Raw genomic sequence first — 21,376 nt, 5'->3', positions numbered from 1 at the left:
CCGCCCGTCGTCTGGCCCCGCCCCCGGCCGCGCGCTGCAGTGCCTTCCCCACCTCGGCCCCGCCCGCCCCCGCCGAGCCGAGCACAGGGCGGCGGCGGCGGCGGCGGCGGCGGCGGCGGCGGCGGCGGCGGCGGCGGCGGCGGCGGCGGCGGCGGCTGCTGAAGCAGCCCGGGAGGAGGAGGCGGCGAGGATGGCAGCGGCGTCGTGGGCGCGGCGGAGATGAGCGCCCGCGACCCCGGGCCCAGGGCGGCACAGCCGGAGTGGGCGGGGGTCCCGATGCAGGCCCGAGGGGGGCCATGGGGCAGGTCCTGCCGGTCTTCGCCCACTGCAGTGAGTAGAGGAAGGCTGGGGCCTGGTGTGGGCCTCAGAGGTCCAGGTGGGGTACTCCCCGGTGTCCCCCTCGGCGCTTGCCCGCAGGAGAGCCGGGATGGGGGGAGGAGGCATAGGAGACAAAGGAAGCTCTCCCCTCCCCCGCGCTCTGGCGGCGACGGGGGCAGCCTGACCCGGAGGACCTGGACGAAACAGGGCGGAGGTGAGGGGGCACTGAGACAGCAGGCGGGAGGCGCGCTGCGCTCTGGGATGTACCGCCTGGCCCCGCCCGGGAACCGGGACTCGCGCGGGGAGCTGTCCCCTGGCTCTGGTGCTGGCCGCAGCTGGCGGGGAGGGGGTTGAACGGAGGGTAAAGCCAGGATGGAAAACAGGGGTCTGGCTCCCAATCACTTGTCTTCGCATCCCACCCCCGTTTTCTGTCCAAGAGGCAGCCCCGACCTCGCCCAAACTGTCCAACCCCCTGTCCCGGGAAAACAGCCATCCGTGGTTTGGGGGCAAGGACTCATGGGTCCTTAGCGGTCTTTACCACTGATTAATGGTAATCCTGGGGAAGACCCACACCATTCCAGGCCTCCCATTCCCCAGCTGAGGAAACGAGGTGAGAGCACAGGGCGTCAGATTTCAATTTCCAAACCGCATTGAGCATCATCTATGTGCAAAGCTCTGAACTAGCTCTAAGGGGCTGGGTTCCCAGCTGAAAACGCCTAGCCTGATCCTCACAATCTCTGAGCTCACAGCTATAACAGTCCATGTCTACCGTTCTCTGTCCCACACATGGGGGTTCTGACAGCTGGGGATTTCAACACCCTTAGATCTAGCCACTTCCATGTCTTGTGTGTCCAGATGTCAAAATTCTAAGAATTGGTGATTTCAGCATTTTCAAGTATCATCCCAACATTCTAAGATCTTGTTAACTTCAGATTACAAAGGGAGGACCATCTCATCTGTCTGTCCCCACCGCTCTTACCTCTCTGTTCTCACCTCCCACCCCTCTCCTCCTCAGTCACTCTTCTCCAGTCATATCTTCGCACCTCTCTGTTCCTCAGATGCCAAGCATGGTGCCTGGCTCAGGGCCTTTGCACTGGCTTCCTTCTCTACCTGGAAGACGTCCCTGAACATCTGCATGGCTTCCTCACTTCCTTCAGATCTCTGCTCAAACGTCATCTTATCAGAGAAGCCTTCTTGACCACCCTATGAGAAACAGCACCCCTTCACTTTCTTCACTTTCTCTTCCCCTACCCTTCTTTACTTTGCTCCATATGCTCATCTGCACCCGACATCATATATTCACTTGTTTATTGTTTGTCTATCCCAAAGAGTGTCAGCTCTAGGAGGGCAGGAATTTTGTCTGTTTTCTTCACAGCTGTATCCCCAGGACCTAGAACAGTGCCTGGCACATAGTAGGTGCTCAATAAGTGGTTGTTTAACGAATGAATGAATTGAAACCTCCTAAGATTCCTACTTTGAAGACTCTAAGATTAAGATTCCTGGATTTGGACTTCTAAGACTCTGAGCTTCATCAGGCAGTGATGCTAGGTTTTAGAGTCTGTGTGCAGAATGTTCTAAAAGTCCCGTGATTCAAATATTCTAAGATTCCAGGACTGAGACACTTCTGTGATTCGGACAGTCTAACTTCTAAGAGTTTTCGATTCTTTCCCTCTCGCAGAAGAAGCTCCGTCTACAGCCTCCTCAACTCCTGATTCCACAGAAGGTAAGTGGAGGGGAGCATGTGAAGGGGCTCAGGGCTGGGCAGTTCAGGGACCTACTGAGGGAAACAAGGCTCTCCTTCACCCACTGCAGGAGGGAACGACGACTCCGATTTTCGGGAGTTGCACACAGCCCGGGAATTCTCAGAGGAGGACGAGGAGGAGACCACATCGCAGGACTGGGGCACCCCCCGGGAGCTGACCTTCTCCTACATCGCCTTTGATGGTGTAGTGGGCTCCGGGGGCCGCAGGGATTCAACTGCCCGCCGCCCCCGCCCCCAGGGCCGCTCAGTCTCGGAACCACGAGACCAGCACCCTCAGCCCAGCCTGGGCGACAGCTTGGAGAGCATCCCCAGCCTGAGCCAATCCCCGGAGCCTGGACGCCGGGGTGATCCTGACACCGCCCCTCCATCCGAGCGCCCTCTGGAAGACCTGAGGCTTCGCTTGGACCATCTGGGCTGGGTGGCCCGGGGAACGGGATCCGGGGAGGACTCTTCCACCAGCAGCTCCACCCCGCTGGAAGACGAAGAACCGGAAGAACCTAACAGATTGGAGGCAGGAGAAGCTGGGGAAGGTGAGATGTCCGAGGTGCTGGGACCGAAGCCAAGAGGGGTGGGTGGTTTCTCCTTGGGGCACCTCCAAGAAGAAAGCTCATGGCCTTCTCTCTCTACCGTGTCAGTACTGGACCTACGACTCCGACTTGCTCAGCCCTCATCGCCCGAGGTCTTGACACCCCAGCTCAGTCCGGGCTCTGGGACACCCCAGGCCCGTACTCCGTCCCCATCCCGATCTCGAGATTCGAACTCTGGGCCTGAAGAGCCCTTGCTGGAAGAGGAAGAAAAGCAGTGGGGGCCACTGGAGCGAGAGCCAATAAGGGGACAGTGCCTCGATAGCACGGACCAATTAGAATTCACGGTGGAGCCACGCCTTCTAGGTAAGCAAGGTGTATGAAGATACTGCATTGGCCCACAGAAGGCAAAGGGTGAGAGGATTTTGAATTAAAGGGACCAATCTCGCAAAGGAACAGCAGATAGTGGAAAAGGGAAGAGGTATTGCTACTGGCTAGACGTGATAAACTCCGCTCTTTTAAAAAATTTCCCTGGCCGGGCGCAGTGGCTCACCCCTGTAATCCCAGCACTTTGGGAGGCCGAGGCGGGCGGATCACTTGTGAGGAGTTCGAGACCAGCCTGGCCAACATGGTGAAACCCTGTCTGTACTCGGGAGGCTGAGGCAGGAGAATCGCTTGAACCTGGAAGGCAGACGTTGCAGTGAGCCGAGATCGCGCCACTGCACTCCAGCCTGGGCAACAGAGCGAGACTCCGTCTCAAAAAATAAAAATAAAATAAAATAATCCTCCCTCTTCTGGAGTGCTCCTCCTAGTGGCTGATTTTGGACAGGCCAAATCCCTGAAAAAATACAGTTCTCTCCTTATTTAGATGTGGCCGTAGAATATTTATAAGTAAACTCTGTGCCTTTTAAACTCTTCTTTTTGGCCGGGCGCAGGGGCTCATGCCTGTAATCCTAACACTTTGGGAGGCCGAGGTGGGAGGATCCTTTGAAGCCAAGAGTGCAAGACCAGCCTGGGCAACACAGGGAGACTCGATCTCTATTTGAAAAAAAACAAAAACCCTCTTTTTCCCGACCACATCTATTGGCCAGTTGTAAAACGACCCAGCCTTACTTTAAAATATGCTCCGCCTCCAGGAACAGCTATGGAATGGTTAAAGACATCTTTGCTTTTGGCTGTTTACAAGACGGTTCCAATTTTGGAATTGTCCCCACCTCTATGGACAGCCATTGGCTGGGTCCAAAGGGGCCCCACCCCCCCCTACTCCTGTCCTCCGGGTTCTACTGAAGTGGGCAAAATCCCCGAGAAGCAGCGGTGTCCCCAGCCTCTCACTCGGAGCCGATATGGGGAGTAAAGGTGGGCTTGCGGAACGGGCTGGACGGGGGCTGAGGTCGGCGGAACGGGGTCCAAACTCGCCCTTATCTCCTGCACATCTGGAGCATTTTTATTACTGGTCTGCTTCCGCAGCGCTGCAGGCTGGGGCTAGGGGGCCGAGGGGCAGTATAGGGAAGACCTAGAGGGAGCATGGGGTCCCTTCTCCTTCAAGCCAGCACTCTGGGGCCCAGGAGCAGGGAGGACCCCCTCCCCCAGCCTCGGCCCCAGGCAGCGCTGTCACTCAGGGGCCGGACGGGCCAGAACAGCTGCGGGGAGGCCCCCTCCCCCCAGCGTGCCTAAACTTAGCCCCCGCCTCAGGCGACCTGGCCCCTCCCCCATCCACTGGCGCCGGCCACTAGGAGCCTGCCTGGGAGGGCCCTGCTATGGGGAGGGAGGGGGCTGCCCTATTTGGAGGTAAATGAGAGGAGATGCATTGGAAGGATACGGAAATGAGGGGTGAGCCTCTAAGAGGGACCGGTCGGAGGGGTCAGTTAGAGGGAGGGTGGGAGGATAGAGAGGATCTGGAAAGAAATAGAAAGGTACTGAGTTCCTGGTTTTCAGGACTCAAATGAAAGCAGACTACTAAAGTTTCTTTTTCTTTTTAAGCCACAGAGTCTCCCTCTGTTGCCCTTTCTGGAGTGCAGTGGTGGGATCATAGCTCATTGCAGCCTCGAACTCCTGGGCTCAAGTGATCCTCCCACCTCAGCCTCCCGAGTAGTTGGGACTACAGCTACAGGTCACCAAGCCCTGCTAATTTTCTTATTTTGTTTGTAGAGACAGAGTCTTACTATGTTGTCCAGGCCTCAGGTGATCCTCCCGCCTCGGCCTCCCAAAGTGTTGGGATTACAGGAGCGAGCCTAAAGTTTAGACAGATGAGATGAAGGTTGGAGTATAAAGGTCAGGGCTGAGGTTGGGTTTAGGAGGTGTGTTTTAGGGTCTCAGAAAGGGGTCAGAAATTTGAGTTAGGCCCTGGAAAGGAGTATGGCGTTATTAATACATTTAGGACTTAGAAACATGTGTTGCTAAGGGTATCAAGGGGATATCACTTTACACCTGACAGATTGGCAAAAGTTAAAAAGAACTACAACCCATTGCAGGGCAGGATGCTGGGAAAAGATCTTTCTCTTGCTTCTTGTGGAAATAAGAACTGTTACGGTCTTACTAGTAAGCAGTGTTTCAAAATTTATGACATTAAAAAAATATATATGACCGGGCGCGGTGGCTCATGCCTGTAATCCCAACACTTTGGGAGGCCGAGGTGGGAGGATCACTTGAAGCCAGGAATTCAATCTGGGCAACATAGCGAGACCATATCTCTACAAAATGTTTAAAAATTAGCCAAGCTTAGGAGGCTGAGGCGGGCAGATCAAAAGGTCAGGAGATCGAGACCATCCTGGCTAATATGGTGAAACCCCGTCTCTACTAAAAATGTAAAAAATTAGCCGGGCGTGGTGGCGGGCGCCTGTAGTCCCAGCTACTCAGGAGGCTGAGGCAGGAGAATGGCATGAACCCGGAAGGCAGAGCTTGCAGTGAGCTGAGATCGCGCCACTGCACTCCAGCTTGGGCAACAGAGCGAGACTCTGTCTCAAAAAACAAACAAAAAAAAACTAGCCAGGCCAGGCATGGAGGCTCATGCCTGTAATCCCAGCTACTTGGGAGGCTGAGGCACAAGAATCTCTTGAACTCGGGAGGCAGAGGCTGCAGTGAGCTGAGATCATGCCACTGTACTCCAGCCTGGGTGACAGAGGAAGACTTTGTCCAAAAAAAAAAAATTAGCACGATATGGTGGTGCCACCTGTAGCCCCAGCTGCTAGGAGGCGGAGGTAGGAGGATTGCTTGACTCTGGGAGGTAGAGGCTGTAGTGAGCCATGATCATGCCACTGCACTCCAGACAGGGTGACAGAGTGAGACTCTGCCTCTAAAAATTAAAATTAAAAATAAAAATGAAAAAATGCGGCCGGGCGTGGTGGCTCATGCCTGTAATCCCAGCACTTTTGGAGGCCAAGGCGGGTGGATCACCTGAGGTCAGGAGATCAGTGAAACCCCATCTGTAACTAAAAATAACAAAAAATTAGCCAGGCGTGATGGCACATGCCTGTAATCCCAGCTACTCGGGAGGCTGAGGCAGGAGAATCGCTTGAACCCGGGAGGTGGAGGTTGCAGTGAGCCAAGATTGCACAATTGCACTCCAGCCTGGGCAACAAAAGCGAAACTCTGTCTCAAAAGAAAAAAAAACAAAAAACCAAGGCCAGGGGTGGTGGCTCACGCTTGTAATCCCAACACTTTGGGTTGGGAGGCCGAGGTGGGAGGATTAGTTGAGGTCAGGAGTTCGAGACCAGCCTGGCCAACATGGTGAAACCCCATCTCTACCAAAGTATAAAAAATTAGCCAGGTGTTGTAGAGCCCTCCTGTAATCTCAGCTACTTAGGAGGCTGAGGCAGGAGAATTGCTTGAACCTGGGAAGTGGAGGTTGCAGTGAGCCAAGATTGTGCCATTGCACTCCAGCCTGGGCAATAGAGCGAGCCTCTGTCTCAAACACACCCACACACACACACACACACACACACACACACACATAACCAGTCCACCCAGAAATTCCACCCTGGGAATCTATCTCAGAAATAGTCACTCCAGAAGGTGAGAATATCTGTTGGAGGATGTTGCTTGCAGCCCTGCTTGCGGTGAAGGGGTTAGGAAACAAACTGAATGACCCAGCAATAGGTACATGGTTAAACAAAATGAATGACAGCACAGGAGCACAGCCACAACATAGAATACTGTGCAGCTCTTTAAAAGAATGAATTAAGGCCAGGCATGGTAGCACATGCCTGTAATCCCAGCACTTTGGGAGGCTGAGGCAGGTGAAATGCTTGAGGCCAAGTGTTTGAGACCAACCTAGCAAACATAGCAAAACCCCATCTCTACTGAAAATACGAAAATTAGCCAAGCATGGTGGCATGTGCCTGTAGTCCTAGCTACTCAGTAGGCTAAGGTGGGAGGATAGCTTGAACCCAGGAGGCTGAGTTTGTAGTGAACCAAGATCATGCCACAGCACTCCAGTCTTGGCAACAGAGTGAGACTCTGTCAAAAAAACAAAAAAGAATGAATGAATTAAAAGCTAATCAGGGATGGTGGATCACATCTGTTATTCCAGTGCTTTGGGAGGCCAAAGGTGGAGGATCACTTGAGACCAGAAGTTCGAGGCTGAAGTGAATTATGACCATACCACTGCACTCCAGTCTGGGCAATAGAGCGAGACCCTGTCTTTGGAACAAAATGGGGAGAGGGAGCTATTTCAGTTGATTAGGAGGAAAAGTGGAGTGAAGTATGCATGATGCAGAAAAGTGTGTATATAATTCCATTTGTCTTTTTTCTTTTCTTTTTTTTTTTGGGGCGGGGGGAGAGAGTCTTGCTCTGTCTCCCAGGCTGGAGTGCAGTGTCGTAATCTTGACTCACTGTAACCTCTGCCTCCCAGGTTCAAGTGATTCTCGTGCCTCAGCCTCTCAAGTAGCTGGGGTTACAGGCGCCTGCCACCAAGCCCGGCTAATTTTTGTATTTTTAGTAGAGATGGGATTTCAGCATGTTGGCCAGGCTGGCTTTGAACTCCTGACCTCAGGTGATCTGCCTGCCTCGGCCTCCCAAATTGCTAGGATTACAGGTGTGCGCCACTGCACCCAGCATAATTCCATTTTTCATAAGAAATGACCAAGAAGCATCAGTTTGTATTTCTTTGTCCACACATAATTATACGGGGAGGAGTAAGATTAATGGGACTTCCTAGATGGTTAACTTGGGTTTTCCAGAGGGAGAAGACGGGAGGTAAGCATGGAAGAAAAGAGGCCGCTAAAAATTTGCAGCTTAGCGTGGTTGCTCACGCCTGTAATCCCAGCACTTTGGGAGGCCAAGGCAGGTGGACCATGAGGTCGGGAGTTCGAGACCAGCCTGACCAACATGGTGAAACCCTGTCTCTACTAAAAATACAAAAATTAGCCGAGAATGGTGGCACATGCCTGTAATCCCAGCTACTTAGGAGGCTGAGGCAGGAGAATCGCTTGAACCAGGGAGGCGGAGGTTGCAGTGAGTCGAGATTGCGCCACTGCACTCCAGCCTGGGCAATAGAGAAAAAAAAAATTAAATTAAATTAAAAAATTAAAAAAATAAAATTGCAAATTGGGCTGTGTGCTGTGCCTCACACCTATAATCCCAGCACTTTGGAAGGCTGGTGTGGGAGGATAACTTGAGGCCAGGAGTTCGAGACCAGCCTGGGCAACACAGCGAGACCTCCCCCACCTCTAAAAACAGAAACAAAAACAAAAATTAGCTGAGTGGTGGTGCACGCCTGTAGTCCCAGCTACTGAGGAGGCTGAGGTGGGAGGATCACTTGAGCCCAGGAGATCGAGGCTGCCGTGAGCTATGATTGCACCACTGCCCTCCAACCTGGGCGACAGAGACCTTGTCTCTCAAAAAAAAAAAAAAAAAAAAAAAAAAGGAAATCAGGTTATGCTCAAACAGGTGTGTGGAGAAGTCATTTTTCAGCTGTAGGACAGGGAGGAAAGGGAGGTGTGTGGAGAGCAGCCAGGTCAGGTACAAGCCCTGATGCCCCCCCCACCACCCCTCCACAGTGGCGGACCTGCTGTACTGGAAGGACACGAGGACGTCAGGAGTGGTCTTCACAGGCCTGATGGTCTCCCTCCTCTGCCTCCTGCACTTTAGCATCGTGTCCGTGGCCGCGCACGTGGCTCTGTTGCTGCTCTGCGGCACCATCTCTCTCAGGGTTTACCGCAAAGTGCTGCAGGCCGTGCACCGGGGGGATGGAGCCAACCCTTTCCAGTGAGAACCCCTGGCCCCTGACCTGAGCCCCTGTCCTGACCCTAAAGCATGACCCATGACCTCAAATCAGGCACTAACTCCCACCCAGACCCCGACTCATCTTGATCATTTTTCATCCTGATCCCCTAACCTACCCTTCAATCCTAATCTCTGATCCTAACCTGGTACCCTTCATCCTCGATCCCTTCCCCTGACCGTGACCCCGACCCTGACCCCAGCCCTCTACACGTGGTTCCTCTGAGCTGCCCCTCAGTCCTAACTCTGGTCTTCTCCCAACCGCCATTCCTCTCCCTTGTTTCAGCTGCCCCGGCACCAGTCTGAGCTGGTCACCCACTGAGTCGCCCCACACTCCTTTGTCCCCACAGGGCCTACCTGGATGTGGACCTCACCCTGACTCGGGAGCAGACGGAACGTTTGTCCCAGCAGATCACCTCCCGCGTGGTCTCGGCGGCCACGCAGCTGCGGCATTTCTTCCTGGTAGAAGACCTCGTGGATTCCTTCAAGGTGGCCTGGAGCTCTCAGCCCCTCCTGGGTTCCCCCATTCACCTCTGCACGGCTAGGGGGTGGGAGGGCGACTGTTGGGTAAATTCACAGCATGGGAGGGAATTCCCGGTGGGCTCTGCTGACCCTGACCTTCACCCCCAGCTGGCCCTCCTCTTCTACATCTTGACCTTCGTGGGTGCCATCTTCAATGGTTTGACTCTTCTCATTCTGGGTGAGCTGGGAAGGCCGTGAGGGGCAAATGGGGACTTGGAGTCTGGTGGGGGACAGGGCTCCAGGTGGAACTGTTCATCTCTTGGGAACACCCTGACGCCCCCGTCTCTGTACCCACAGGAGTGATTGGTCTATTCACCATCCCCCTGCTGTACCGGCAGCACCAGGTGAGTGTGACACCCTCAGTTGTCAGCACCCCAACTAAACATGGGGGTCTGACCATCTCCTTACAGAACCGGGGTCCCATTGACAGATGTCCCAGCCAGACACAGGTGTCCTGGCTGCAGCACCTTCTCAATACAACCAGAGTCTAACTAACATGTCTTATCAGCATCAGCCAGGGACAGGCTTTTTGTTCATTTGTTTTTGTTTTGTTTTGCGTTTTCTTTGAGACAGAGTCTTGCTCCCTTGCCAAGGCTGGAGTGCAGTGGTGTGATATCGGCTCACTGCAACCTCCATTTCCTGGGCTCAAGCAAGTCTCCTGCCTCAATCTCTGAGTAGCTGGGATTACAGGCATATGGCCACCGTGCCCAGCTAATTTTTGTATTTTTAGCAGAGATGGAGTATTGCTATGTTGGCCAGGCTGGTCTCAAACTCCTAACCTCAAGTGATCTGCCCACCTTGGCCTCCCAAAGTGCTGGGATTACTGGTGTGAGCCACTGTGCCCAGACTTTGCTGCCTTTTTTTTTTTTTTTTTTTTGAGATGGAGTCTCTCTCTGTTGCCCAGACTGGAGTGCAATGGCACGATCTTGGCTCACTGCAGCCTCTGCCTCCCAGGTTCAAGCGATTCTCCTGCCTCAGCTTCCCGAGTAGCTGGGATCACAAGTGCCTGCCACCATGCCCGGCTAATTTTTTGTAGTTTTAGTAGAGACTGGGTTTCACCATGCTGGCCAGGCTGGTCTCGAACTCCCGACCTCAGGTGATCCGCCCTCATTGGCCTCCCAAAGTGCTGAGATTGGCCTTCAGTCTTGATTTTAACTGACATGTCAGTTAAATGCCACTGCATTCCAGCCTGGGTGACAGAGCAAGAGTCTGTCTCAAAAAAAAAACACCACCAAAAAAAATAATAAAAAATCAAAATAAAATCAAGAGTGGGATGGCTGTTGCCCACAAGACTGACATTAGCAGGACCGCTGACATCCATCCTATCCAGAGACAGGCGGATGGACTGACAGCCCCTTCTCCAGCACAGCTGGGAGCCACATGATTATATGCCCTGCCGGTTAGTCCTAACTCTGTCCTTCAAAGGCTGGAATCACCAAAATTCACAATGAAACTGTATTTAAATCACGCCAGGCACAGTGGCTCACAACTGTAATCCCAGCACTTTGGGAGGTTGAGACAGGAGAAATTGCTTGAGGCCAGGAGTTCAAGACCAGCCTCGGCAACATAGTAAGACCTCCCCATCTCTACAAAAAGGTTAAAAATTAGCCAGGTGTGGTGGCATACGCCTATACTCCCAGCTACTCTGAAAGCTGAGGCAAGAGGATGGGTTGAACCCTAGGAGGTCGAGGCTGCAATGAGCTGTGATCATGCCACTGCACTCCAGCCTGGGCAACAGAACAAGATCCTATCTAAAAAAAAAAAAAAAAAGACTGGGCATGGTGGCTCACGCTTATGAGCCCAGCTTTGGGAGGCTGAGGCAGGCGGATCACTTGAGGTCAGGAATTCGAGACTAGCCTGGCCAGCATGGTAAAACCCTGTCTGTATTAAAAATCCAAAAATTAGCAAGGCTTGGTGGTGTGCACCTGTAATCCCAGCTACTCAGGAGGCTGAGGCAGGAGAATCACTTGAACCCGGGAGGCGGGGGTGGCAGTGAGCTGAGATTGCACCACTGCAGTCCAGCCTGGGCCACAGAGCAAGACTCCGTCTCAGGAAAAAAAAAAAAAAAAGAACAAGAAAAAAAGAAAAAAAAATCCAAAAATTAGCCAGGCATGTTGGTGCACACCTGTAATCCCAGCTATTCAGGAGGCTGAGGCAGGAGAATCGCTTGAGCCCAGGAGGCTGAGGTTGCAGTGAACCAAGATCATGCCACTGCACTCCAGGCTGGGTGACAGAGTGAGACCCTGTCTCAAAAAAATAAAAATAAATAAATAAATAAGTTTTTAAAAAACAGGAGTATATAAATCAATCCACTCAGGGACTCAGTGACCAATACCAATGCCTTCTGTTCTCACCCTACCCCACAACACACACGTATGCAAACTCACTCAAAGATTAACCATCGTGCCCAGGACACGGCTTCACTGCCAGATACTTGTGTGTTCCACCTGACATCACTCTCCATATAGAGTATGGCCCAACTCGCTGACCCTATAACTGGCATCTAATGTATTCTATGAAGTTTAGAGCCGGGGGTGGCATGGTGGGCCACACCTCACAACTCCTGATTTGGAGGTTGGGGAGGAAGCAGCCTCCTATGTGACTAAAGAGAAGAAACCCCTCCAATCCCTTCTTTCACCTTTTTTTGGTCTCCCCAGGCTCAGATCGACCAGTATGTGGGGTTGGTGACCAATCAGTTGAGCCACATCAAAGCTAAGTAAGAGCATGGGGCGGAGGTCGATGGGAGGGGGAAGTCGGGGAGCTTGGGAACCTTTCCTTTCTACTCTCGCTGTCCGTAAATCTCCTGGGGTAATGTCCCCTTGAAAAGGCTGAGGAGGCAATTCCAATGTAGGCCACTAGGTGGAGGGCAGGAGCTGGCTTCGGGCTCTTGGTCAGTTTCCCACCCAGCTTTCCCCGTTGTCCCCAGATGCCCACCCCCCGTCTCTTGCCCCACCGCGTGATCCCACCTGTTTCTCCTTCAGGATCCGAGCTAAAATCCCAGGGACCGGAGCCCTGGCCTCTGCAGCAGCCGCAGTCTCCGGATCCAAAGCCAAAGCCGAATGAGAACGGTGTCTCTGCCCGCAGGACGCCTGCCCCCACCCCCCGCAGCCCTCTGCCCCCCTCCATGTCCCGTCCGTTCCCACCCACCCCCCTCCTCGGCCCGAGCCTTTTCCCGGTGGGTGTCAGGATCACTCCCACTAGGGACTCTGCGCTAATTACCTGAGCGACCAGGACTACATTTCCCAAGAGGCTCTGCTCCAGGGGTCCAGGAAAGACGAGGCACCTTGGCCGCGGGGCCTGCTGGGACTTGTAGTTGCCTAGACAGGGCACCACCCTGCACTTCCGGACCCGCCGCTGGTGGCGCCGTGAGGCGCTGGTGTCTCCTGGTACTAGCCCCAACGCCGGGGCTTTGCATGGGGCCCAGGGGAGGCCTGAGCTTGGATTTACACTGTAATAAAGACTCCTGTGGAAAACCCGAGGCCTCTTGTGCTTCCAGAACCCTCCAGTTGTTCACCTTTCTGCACTGAAAAGCACTTAAGTGACACTCCAGGAGAACCTTCCCCATCTCTGGGGAAGAAGCTCCCTCTGCCATCTGTGTAGGTTATGAAATGATTAAGGGGAGGCCGGGCGCAGTGGCTCACGCCTGTAATCCCAGCACTTTGGGAGGCCGTGGAGGGCGGATCACTTGAGGCCAGAAGTTCAAGACCAGCCTGGCCAACTTGGTGAAACCCCATCTCTACTAAAAATACAAAATTTAGCCGGGTGTGGTGGTGCATGCCTGTAATCACAGCTACTCGGGAGGCTGAGGCATGAGAATCGCTTGAATCTGGGAGATGGAGGTTGTAGTGAGCCGAGATTGCACCACTGCACTCCAGCCTTGGCGACAGAGCGAGATTCTGTCTCAAAAAAAAAAAAAGAAATTATTGAGGGGAAGATGCTGACAGATCTTCCATTCCAGAGTTAGCCAAGCCTTGGTAGCCACGTCCCATGCCTGTGCTCAAGGCAGACGTCACTAACGGATCCCACACCCTGCCTACTGTGCAGCCACCTCAACTGAGCCCAACCCACGTGTCCAACGGCCTCTGGATGCCCCTTCCCCCCTAAATCTAACCAAACGTCTTCTTCATCCTACCTGATTTCCAACTCAGGGATGTCTTCACTGCCCACAGTGTCACCAGGCCAGACACCCAGGTATGGCTCTGGACCTCTACACACTCACCTCCCACAAATAATCAGTCACAATGCTGTGTCTATCCTGCCTCCCAAACTTCTCTCATCCACCCACTTCTCCCCATCCTGATTGCCTCGGGAACAAATACAGGGTCTCCCTGGACTTCCAGTTTCAACACTGTAATCCGAGGCCTAGCATGATGATGCACATCTGTAATCCCAACACTTTGGGAGGCCAATGTGGGAGGATCACTTGAGGCCAAAAGTTTGAGAGCACCCTGAGCAACATAACAAGACCACCATCTCTAAAAAAAAAAAAAATTAGCTGGGCATGGTGGTGCATGCCTGTAGTCCCAGGTACTCAGGAGGCTAAGACAGGAAAATTGCTTGAGCCCAGGAGTTCGAGGTTACAGAGAGCTATGATCACACCATTGCACTTCAACCTGAGTTACAGAGGGAGAACCTGTCTCTAAAAAAAAAACAAAAAAAAAACTACAGACTGGGTGTAGTGGCTCACGCCTGTAATCCCAACACTTTGGGAGGCCAAGGTGGGCAGATCACTGAGGTCAGGAGTTCCAGACCAGCCTGACCAACATGATGAAACTCCATCTCTACTAAAAATACTAAAATTAGCTGGGTGTGGCGGCGCATACCTGTAATCCCAGCTACTCAGGAGCCTGAGGCAGGAGAATCGCTTGAACCCAGGAGGTAGAGGTTGCAGTGAACCAGGATCATGCCACTGCACTCCAGCCTGGGCAACAGGGCGAGACTCTATCAAAAAACAACAACAACAACAACAAACAACTAAACTGGGAAAGGATGAAGCAAAGGGACCCATGGGGAGACTGGGAGGACACTGTGGTCTAAAGATCCACAGACCTGGGTTTGAATCCTGGCTCTGCTACCCCTTCGCTGTGTGACCTTCAGCACATGACTTCACCTATCAAAGCCTCAGTTTCCTCAAATGGAAAACTTATTAGGCTGGGCACGATGGCTCACATCTGCAATCCCAGCACTTCGGAAGGCCAAGGAGGGAGGATCACTTAAGGCCAGGAGTTTGAGACAAGTTTGGGCAACATAGCAAGACCTCATCTCTACAAAAAAATTAAGTAAGAAAAAAAGAGGCCAGGCACAGTGGCTCACACCTCTAATCCCAGCACTTTGTGAGGCCAAGGAAGGCGGATCACCTGAGGTCAGGAGTTCAAGACAAGCCTGGCCATCATGGTGAAACCCCATCTCTACTAAAAATACAAAAATTAGCCGGGTGTGGTGGTGGGCGCCTGTAATCTCAGCTACTCGGGAGGCTGAGGCAGGAGAATCGCTTGAACTCGGGAGATGGAGGTTGTAGTGAGCTGAGATTGCGTCACTGCACACCAGACAGGGTGACAGAGCAAGACCCTGTTTCAAAAAAAAAAGAAAATAAAAAGAAGAAAACTGTCAACCATAACTATACCTACATGTAAAGCCCTTGGCATGGGGCCTGGCATATAATAAATGCACAGCAAGCAGTTATAATATTGTTTCCCAAACCTCAGTCATTCCCCACATGACCTTCATCATCTTTCTACAACCTGTTCTGCTATTTATCTAATATTTTTCTTGAAAATTGGTTTAATATTTAATAATATAATAACAAATGTATTTCAAGAAGAAAGGTTACCTTGCCACCAGAAACCAGTATTGCTTGCCAGAAATAGAAGACAATAGTAAAAATAAACACAAAAATATTGACATTTAAAATGTTTGTGCATCCAGGCGCAGTGGCTCATGCCTGTAATCTCAGCACTTTGGGAGGCCAAGGCAGGTGGATCACCTGAGGTCGGGAGTTGGAGATCAGCCTGACCAACATGGAGAAACCACGTCTCTACTAAACATACAAAATTAGCCGGGCATGGTGGTGCATGCCTGTAATCCCAGCTACTCAGGAGGCTGAGGCAGGAAAATCGCTTGAACCCGGAAGGCAGAAGTTGCGGTGAGCCGAGATCACACCACTGCACTCCAGCCTGGGCAACAAGAGGGAAACTCCATCTCCAAAAAAAAAAAAAAGGCCGGGTGCGGTGGCTTACGCCTGTAACCCCAGCACTTTGGGAGGCCGAGGTAGGAGGATCACGAGGTCAGGAGATCCAGACCATCCTGGCTAACACGGTGAAACCCCGTCTCTACTAAATACAAAAAAATTAGCCGGGAGTGGTGGCGGGAGCCTGTAGTTCCAGCTACTAGGGAGGCTGAGGGAGGAGAATGGCGTGAACCCGGGAGGCAGAGCTTGCGGTGAGCCAAGATCGCGACACTGCACTCCAGCCTGGGCGACAGAGTGAGACTGCGTCTCAAAAAAAAAAAAAAAAAAAACAAAACTCACTTGTTCGTCATGACACATGTCACATATTAGGAGACAGATAATGGTGTTCCAAGGAGTCCTTACAGCCTCAGAATTTGTATACAGAGGTGCCTAGCAGCAACTATCTAATTAAAACAGAGGGTTTAGGGGATGTATCTTGAATCTGGATTTGCCAAGCAGAGGCAACACTTTTTCTTTTTTTCTTTTCTTTTCTTTTTCTTTTTTGTTTTTTTTTTTTTGAGACGGAGTCTCACTATGTTGCCCAGGCTTGTCTCGAACTCCTGGGCTCAAGCTATCCACTCATCTCAGCCTCCCAAAGTGCTGGGATTACAGCGCCTGTCCAAAACTTTCTAAAGATACCCTTAGTTAAACTTCCCATAAGACAAAATGTTTATTGATCTATCACAAAAAGTGGTGGAAGAGGGTCTGATTGAGATTTTGGGTCCGGGAATGACCAAAGCCTCCAAGCTCAAAACAGATTGAAGATTGAAACAGCCTTTATTGGCCAGGTGTAGTGGCTCACGCCTGTAATCTCAGCACTTTGGGAAGCTGAGGCAGGTGGATTACCTGAGGTCAGGAGTTCAAGACCAGTCTAAAAAAACAAAAAACAAAAATTAGCCGGGTGTGGGGGCAGGCGCCTGTAATCCCAGCCAAAAAAAAACAACTTTTTTTTTTTTTTTTTTTTTTTTAGGCAGAGTCTCACTCTATTGCCCAGGCTGGAGTGCAGTGGCACAATCTCGGCTCACTGCAACCTCAGCCTCCTGGGTTCAAGGGATTCTCCTTCCTTAGCCTCCCAAGTAGCTGGGATCACAAGTGTGAGCCACCATGCCTGGCTACTTTTTGTATTTTTAGTAGAGACGGGGTTTTACCATGCTTGCCAGCTGGTCTGGAACTTCTAATCTCCTGTGATCCACCCACCTCGGCCTCCCAAAGTGCTGGGATTACAGGTGTGAGCCACCGCGCCCGGCAGAAACAGCCTTTACTGAGCTCCTCCCAGTTGCCTCATCCAGTGTCAGAATTTTACATCATGATTTCTCCAGTGAGATCAGTTGTACTAGTCTGGTTATACAAATGAGAAAACTGAGGCTGAAAGAAGGATAGTGAGGCCAGGTGCTGTGGCTCACGCGTGAAATTCCAGCACTTTCGGAGCCCAAGGCAGAAGCATCACTTGAGGTCAGGAGTTCAAGGCCAGTCTGGGCAACAAAGTGAGGCCCCTGTTTCTACAAAAAAAATTAAAATTAGCTGGGTGTGATGGCATATGCCTGTCATCCCAGGGAGGCTGAGGCAAGAGGATCACTTGAGCTTGGGAGGTCGAGGCTGCAGTGAGCCGTTTTCGTGCCACTGCGTTCCAGCCTGGGTGACAAAGTAAGATCCTGTCTGGAAGAAGAAGGAAAAAAAGACAGTGATAATATTCTTTTATTCATTCCACAAACATTTACTGAACATCTGCTATGTTTTCAAGCACTTTTTAGGCACTAGAGATACAGCGATGATCAAAAATAAAGTGCATAGTTTCATGGCGCTGATATTCTACAGAAGCAGACAGACAATAAGCAAATAGACACAGAAAATGGCAGGTGGTGATCAGAGTGATGGGGAAATGTCTAGCAGCATAAGGGGGTAGAGTGACAGAGCTCGCTGTTTTTTTATTTTTATTTTTATTTTTTTTTAATTTGGAGATGGAGTTTTGCTCTTTTCACCAAGGCTGGAGTATGATGGCACCATCTCAGCTCACTGCAACCTCCGCCTCCCGGGTTCAAGCGGTTCTCATGCCTCAAACTCCCGAGTGGCTGGGATTACAGGAGTGAGCCACTATGCCTGGCTAATTTTTCTATCATTAGTGGAGACGGGGCTTCACCATGTTGGCCAGGCTGGTCTCGAACTCCTGATCTCAGGTGATCCACCCGCCTTGGCCTCCCAAAGTGCTGGGATTACAGGCATGAGCCACCTGGGCCCAGCCACTTCCTATTTTATTTATTTATTTATTGAGACGGAGTCCCACTCTGACACCCAGGCTGGAGTGCAGTGGTGCAATCTCAGCTCACTGCAAGCTCCGCCTCCCGGGTTCACTCCATTCTCCTGCCTCAGGCTCCCGAGTAGCTGGGACTACAGGCGCCCGCCATCACTCCCAGCTAATGTTTTGTATTTTTAGTAGAGACGAGGTTTCACCGTGTTAGCCAGGATGGTCTCCATCTCCTGATCTCGTAATCCACCCGCTTTGGCATCCCAAAGTGCTGGGATTACAGGCGTGAGCCACCGCGCCCGGCCGCCACTCGCTATTTTAAACTGGGTGGTCAGGGAAGGCACCACTGAGTGCTGGTCACTCAGTGAGTTTTTGGTATTGACATTTGATCAGATGACAGAGTGAAGGGAGGCGATGGGCCATGGAAACATGTGAAGAGGAGATCCAGGCTAGGGGATCAGCAAGCACAGAGTCCCTGTGGTGGTAGCGTGATCCATGTGTGCAGCAAGACATCTGTATGCCCAAAGCCAGTAATATCCAAGGGAAGAGGAGTATGTGAGACAGGGTCAGAGGGACCAAAGGGGCTGGATTACAGGGATTTGTAAAGCAGGGTGAGAACTTCGACTTTTACTCTGAAATGGAAGTCATGGGAGAGTTTCATGCAGGAGAATGGTATTGTCAAAGAATCACTGACTTACAATGTTGAATAATTTTTCGTGATGAGTACACCTGAAAGCCCAGATTTCACCACGATGCACTCAACATATGCATGTAGAAATCGGCACCTGTGCCTCCTAAATATATAAAAATTTAAGAAAAAAGAATCATCTTTTTTGTAATAAAAATTGTAACACAAGTTCGATTTCCCTAAGTGGATGGGCTGTTTTAACCGGAATATGGTAGTATCCGTTTCTGAGTCTGTCTCAGTTTCCCCAACCATAAAACGCAAGTGCAGAAATTGGTTATGTCTAGTGTTTAAACTCAATCGGGACAGGATGTCTGTCGTCACCATCACCGAGACAGTCCCTGGGACTCAGTAGACGCTCAATAAACGTTTGAATGAACGCGGAGCTCCATCGGCCTACGCAATTCCATAAAAGAACAGCAGGTGTCGCACCAGCCCTATAGCCGCCTGCTCAGAGCCTTTGGGGCCAGGGTGAATCAGACTCTAACAGGAACCCACTCACCACTCCTCCGCAGAAGGAGAATTCGGAATTTTCCGAGAAGGAGCTTCTGAATGCCGAATCATGAATCTCTCCTCTTAAAAAGCTGACTTTTCATTTTGGAAAAAGGGGGTCCTGGGCCCTTTAACAGCTTGCCAGGTGCTCAGACGCTGCTTCCCAGAATGCGTGGCGCTATGTAAATGAGACGGTTTTGGGAGCGAGGATGATTCATACTATAAGAAGTGAAGGCAACATTTTACAAGGACATCTTTCGTGATAAATGAGTGGGGAGAATTTATAGCCCTTGAAGTCAACCATCTCACACCTTCCCAAAGGACGCGACCATAACTCTAAAAGGTAAGCATTTGCGATCCTTATATAGGTGCGTAGAAAAGCAGTTATCTCGCCCGGATGATCCTCAGTGGTCTGGGGTGCAGGCTTCAAACCTGTAGCTGTCTAGCGACAGAGTGGTTCAATTCCACCTTTCGGGCGATGGTAGCAAGTGTCCCAACTTTTCTTTATCGAACCGGACTTATTTTGCTTGTTCCCCTGGAGGCGCTTCTCCAGCCTGCACCTGGAGAGGCCGCTGCGGCCATCCGCATCGCAAACTATATTCTCTGTCACTCCGATCTCTGACTGTCGTTACTTATTTCCCCCTCCGGAGTATCAAAAATCACTCCAAAAGATGGAGAAAAACTCATCTACACAGTTCTGGGATATTGGCAGTTAGGAAATTATCCTAGATCTCTCCTCTTCAATTGCTTACTCATTCAGTCATTTGCTCACTCATTTATTTAATCACGCATGCAGTGATTAATCAGTCAAATACTTGCCCATTTGTTCATCTGTCATTCACTCATCAAACAAGCATTTGCTGAGAACGCAGCGGTGGTGACAGCCCTGGCCTTGGTCTCCTGGTGCAGTCAGCCCAGTGGGGGAGACAAACATTAAGCCGTCATATAATTACACACTTAATTAACAACTACAAAGGGGATAACGGCTGCAAAGGAAATAGAAAAGTGAGGCCCTCTCATAAGGAGAGCTGAGCTGGTAGGGTGTCACGGGAACATTAGGGCAGACACTTGAAGGATGAGAGGGGGGAATATTATGGGATATCGAGGGATCAGGATGACCCCAATAAAGATGATGGGGGTAATGATAATTGCACCGTCACTCTGCACTTAGCGCTAGCATGCACAAGCCTTGCAACTCCTCTTAACAGCCCCCATTCTACAGATGAGGAAATGGAGGCTCAGGGAGATGAAGTCTCTTGCCCAAGGCAACCCAGCCTTTTTTCTTTTTTCTCTCTCTTTCTTTCCTTTTTTTTTTTTTTTTTTTTTAATTTTACTTTAAAAACTGCTCCTTGTAGAGCAGAGTTAACTCATAGGCAGTGTCTTTTTTCTTTTCTTTTCTTTTCTTTTTTTGAGACAGGGTCTTACTCTGTCACCGAAAGTGGAGTGCAGCGGTACGATCATAGCTCACTGCAGCCTCAAACTTCCAGGCTCAAGCAATCCTCCCACCTCAGCCTCCTGAGTAGCTGGGACCACAGGTGCATGCCACTACTCCCAGCCTCACTCGGACCACTTGGCCCATGCTATTTATTACTGCCCTGTATTTTCCTTCCCAAGCCGGCTGATCACCAAGCCCCAACTGTCCTGCCTCCCGAATGTCTCCTGAATCCTTCCCCTCCTGTCTGTCCCATGTCCCTGGCCCTGTTCTGGGCTCCTCCTCACCCCACCCTGCAGGGTCCTCACCCCACTTCCTCCCTGGTCTCCTGCTCAGTCTCACTCCTCTCCCTTCCAGTCACCCTCAGTCTGGGGCCAGAGGGGTCTTTCCTAAATCACAAACCTGCCCCTGCCCCTCTCATGTTCAAAACCTGCAATAGCTCCCCAGTGCCCTGAAGAAAAGATCTAAACTCCTTAGCCTGGGAATGTCATTATAACCTGCAGAATCTGGTCTCTACTAACCCCTCTCTACACACTCGTGGTTCCAGTTTCCACGAATCTCTAAGTTTTCTCTCTCTTTTTTTTTTTTTTTAAGACGGAGTCTCGCTCTGTTGCCCAGGCTGGAGTGCAGTGGCGCAATCTCAGCCCACTGCAATGTCCACTTTCCAGGTTCAAGCGATTCTCCTGCCTCAGCCTCCCGAGTAGCTGGGATCACAGGTGCCCACCATCACGCCTGGCTAATTTATTGTTTTTTGTTGTTGTTGTTGTTGTTTTTTAGTAGAGACAGGGTTTCGCCACGTTGGCCAGGCTGGTCTTGAACTCCTGACCTCAGGTGATCCACCCACCTCGGCCTCCCAAAGTGCTGGGATTACAGGCGTGAGCCATCGCACCTGACCCTCTAAGCGTTCTCAATGTATCAAGCCTTCTCCCCACCAACAGATCTTTGGCTGTGCTA

The 21,376-nt window shown here is 51.4% G+C and overlaps 1 protein-coding gene and 1 non-coding gene across 2 annotated transcripts; both read left to right on the top strand.

Annotated features, from left to right (window-relative positions):
- The first annotated feature begins 114 nt into the window (after window positions 1-114).
- RTN2 (reticulon 2) lies at window positions 115-12,818 on the top strand. Its single transcript, XM_024238094.2, is given in 12 exon segments — window positions 115-330; window positions 1,997-2,041; window positions 2,131-2,610; window positions 2,716-2,970; window positions 3,741-3,859; window positions 3,861-3,960; window positions 8,601-8,808; window positions 9,174-9,312; window positions 9,454-9,523; window positions 9,643-9,689; window positions 12,003-12,061; window positions 12,327-12,818. Coding segments are annotated over 12 exon segments (1,638 nt in total). The 5' UTR covers window positions 115-296; the 3' UTR covers window positions 12,409-12,818.
- A 6,563-nt stretch (window positions 12,819-19,381) lies between these two features.
- On the top strand, window positions 19,382-19,468 carry TRNASTOP-UCA (transfer RNA opal suppressor (anticodon UCA)). Its single transcript has one exon. It is a non-coding gene; the product is annotated as a tRNA-Sec (tRNA).
- The last annotated feature ends 1,908 nt before the right edge of the window (window positions 19,469-21,376 follow it).

Source organism: Pongo abelii, chromosome 20 (assembly GCF_028885655.2).
Source record: "Pongo abelii isolate AG06213 chromosome 20, NHGRI_mPonAbe1-v2.0_pri, whole genome shotgun sequence".
In the NCBI taxonomy this organism is placed as follows: Eukaryota; Metazoa; Chordata; class Mammalia; order Primates; family Hominidae; genus Pongo; species Pongo abelii.
This window is presented reverse-complemented; position numbering and strand designations above follow the sequence as displayed.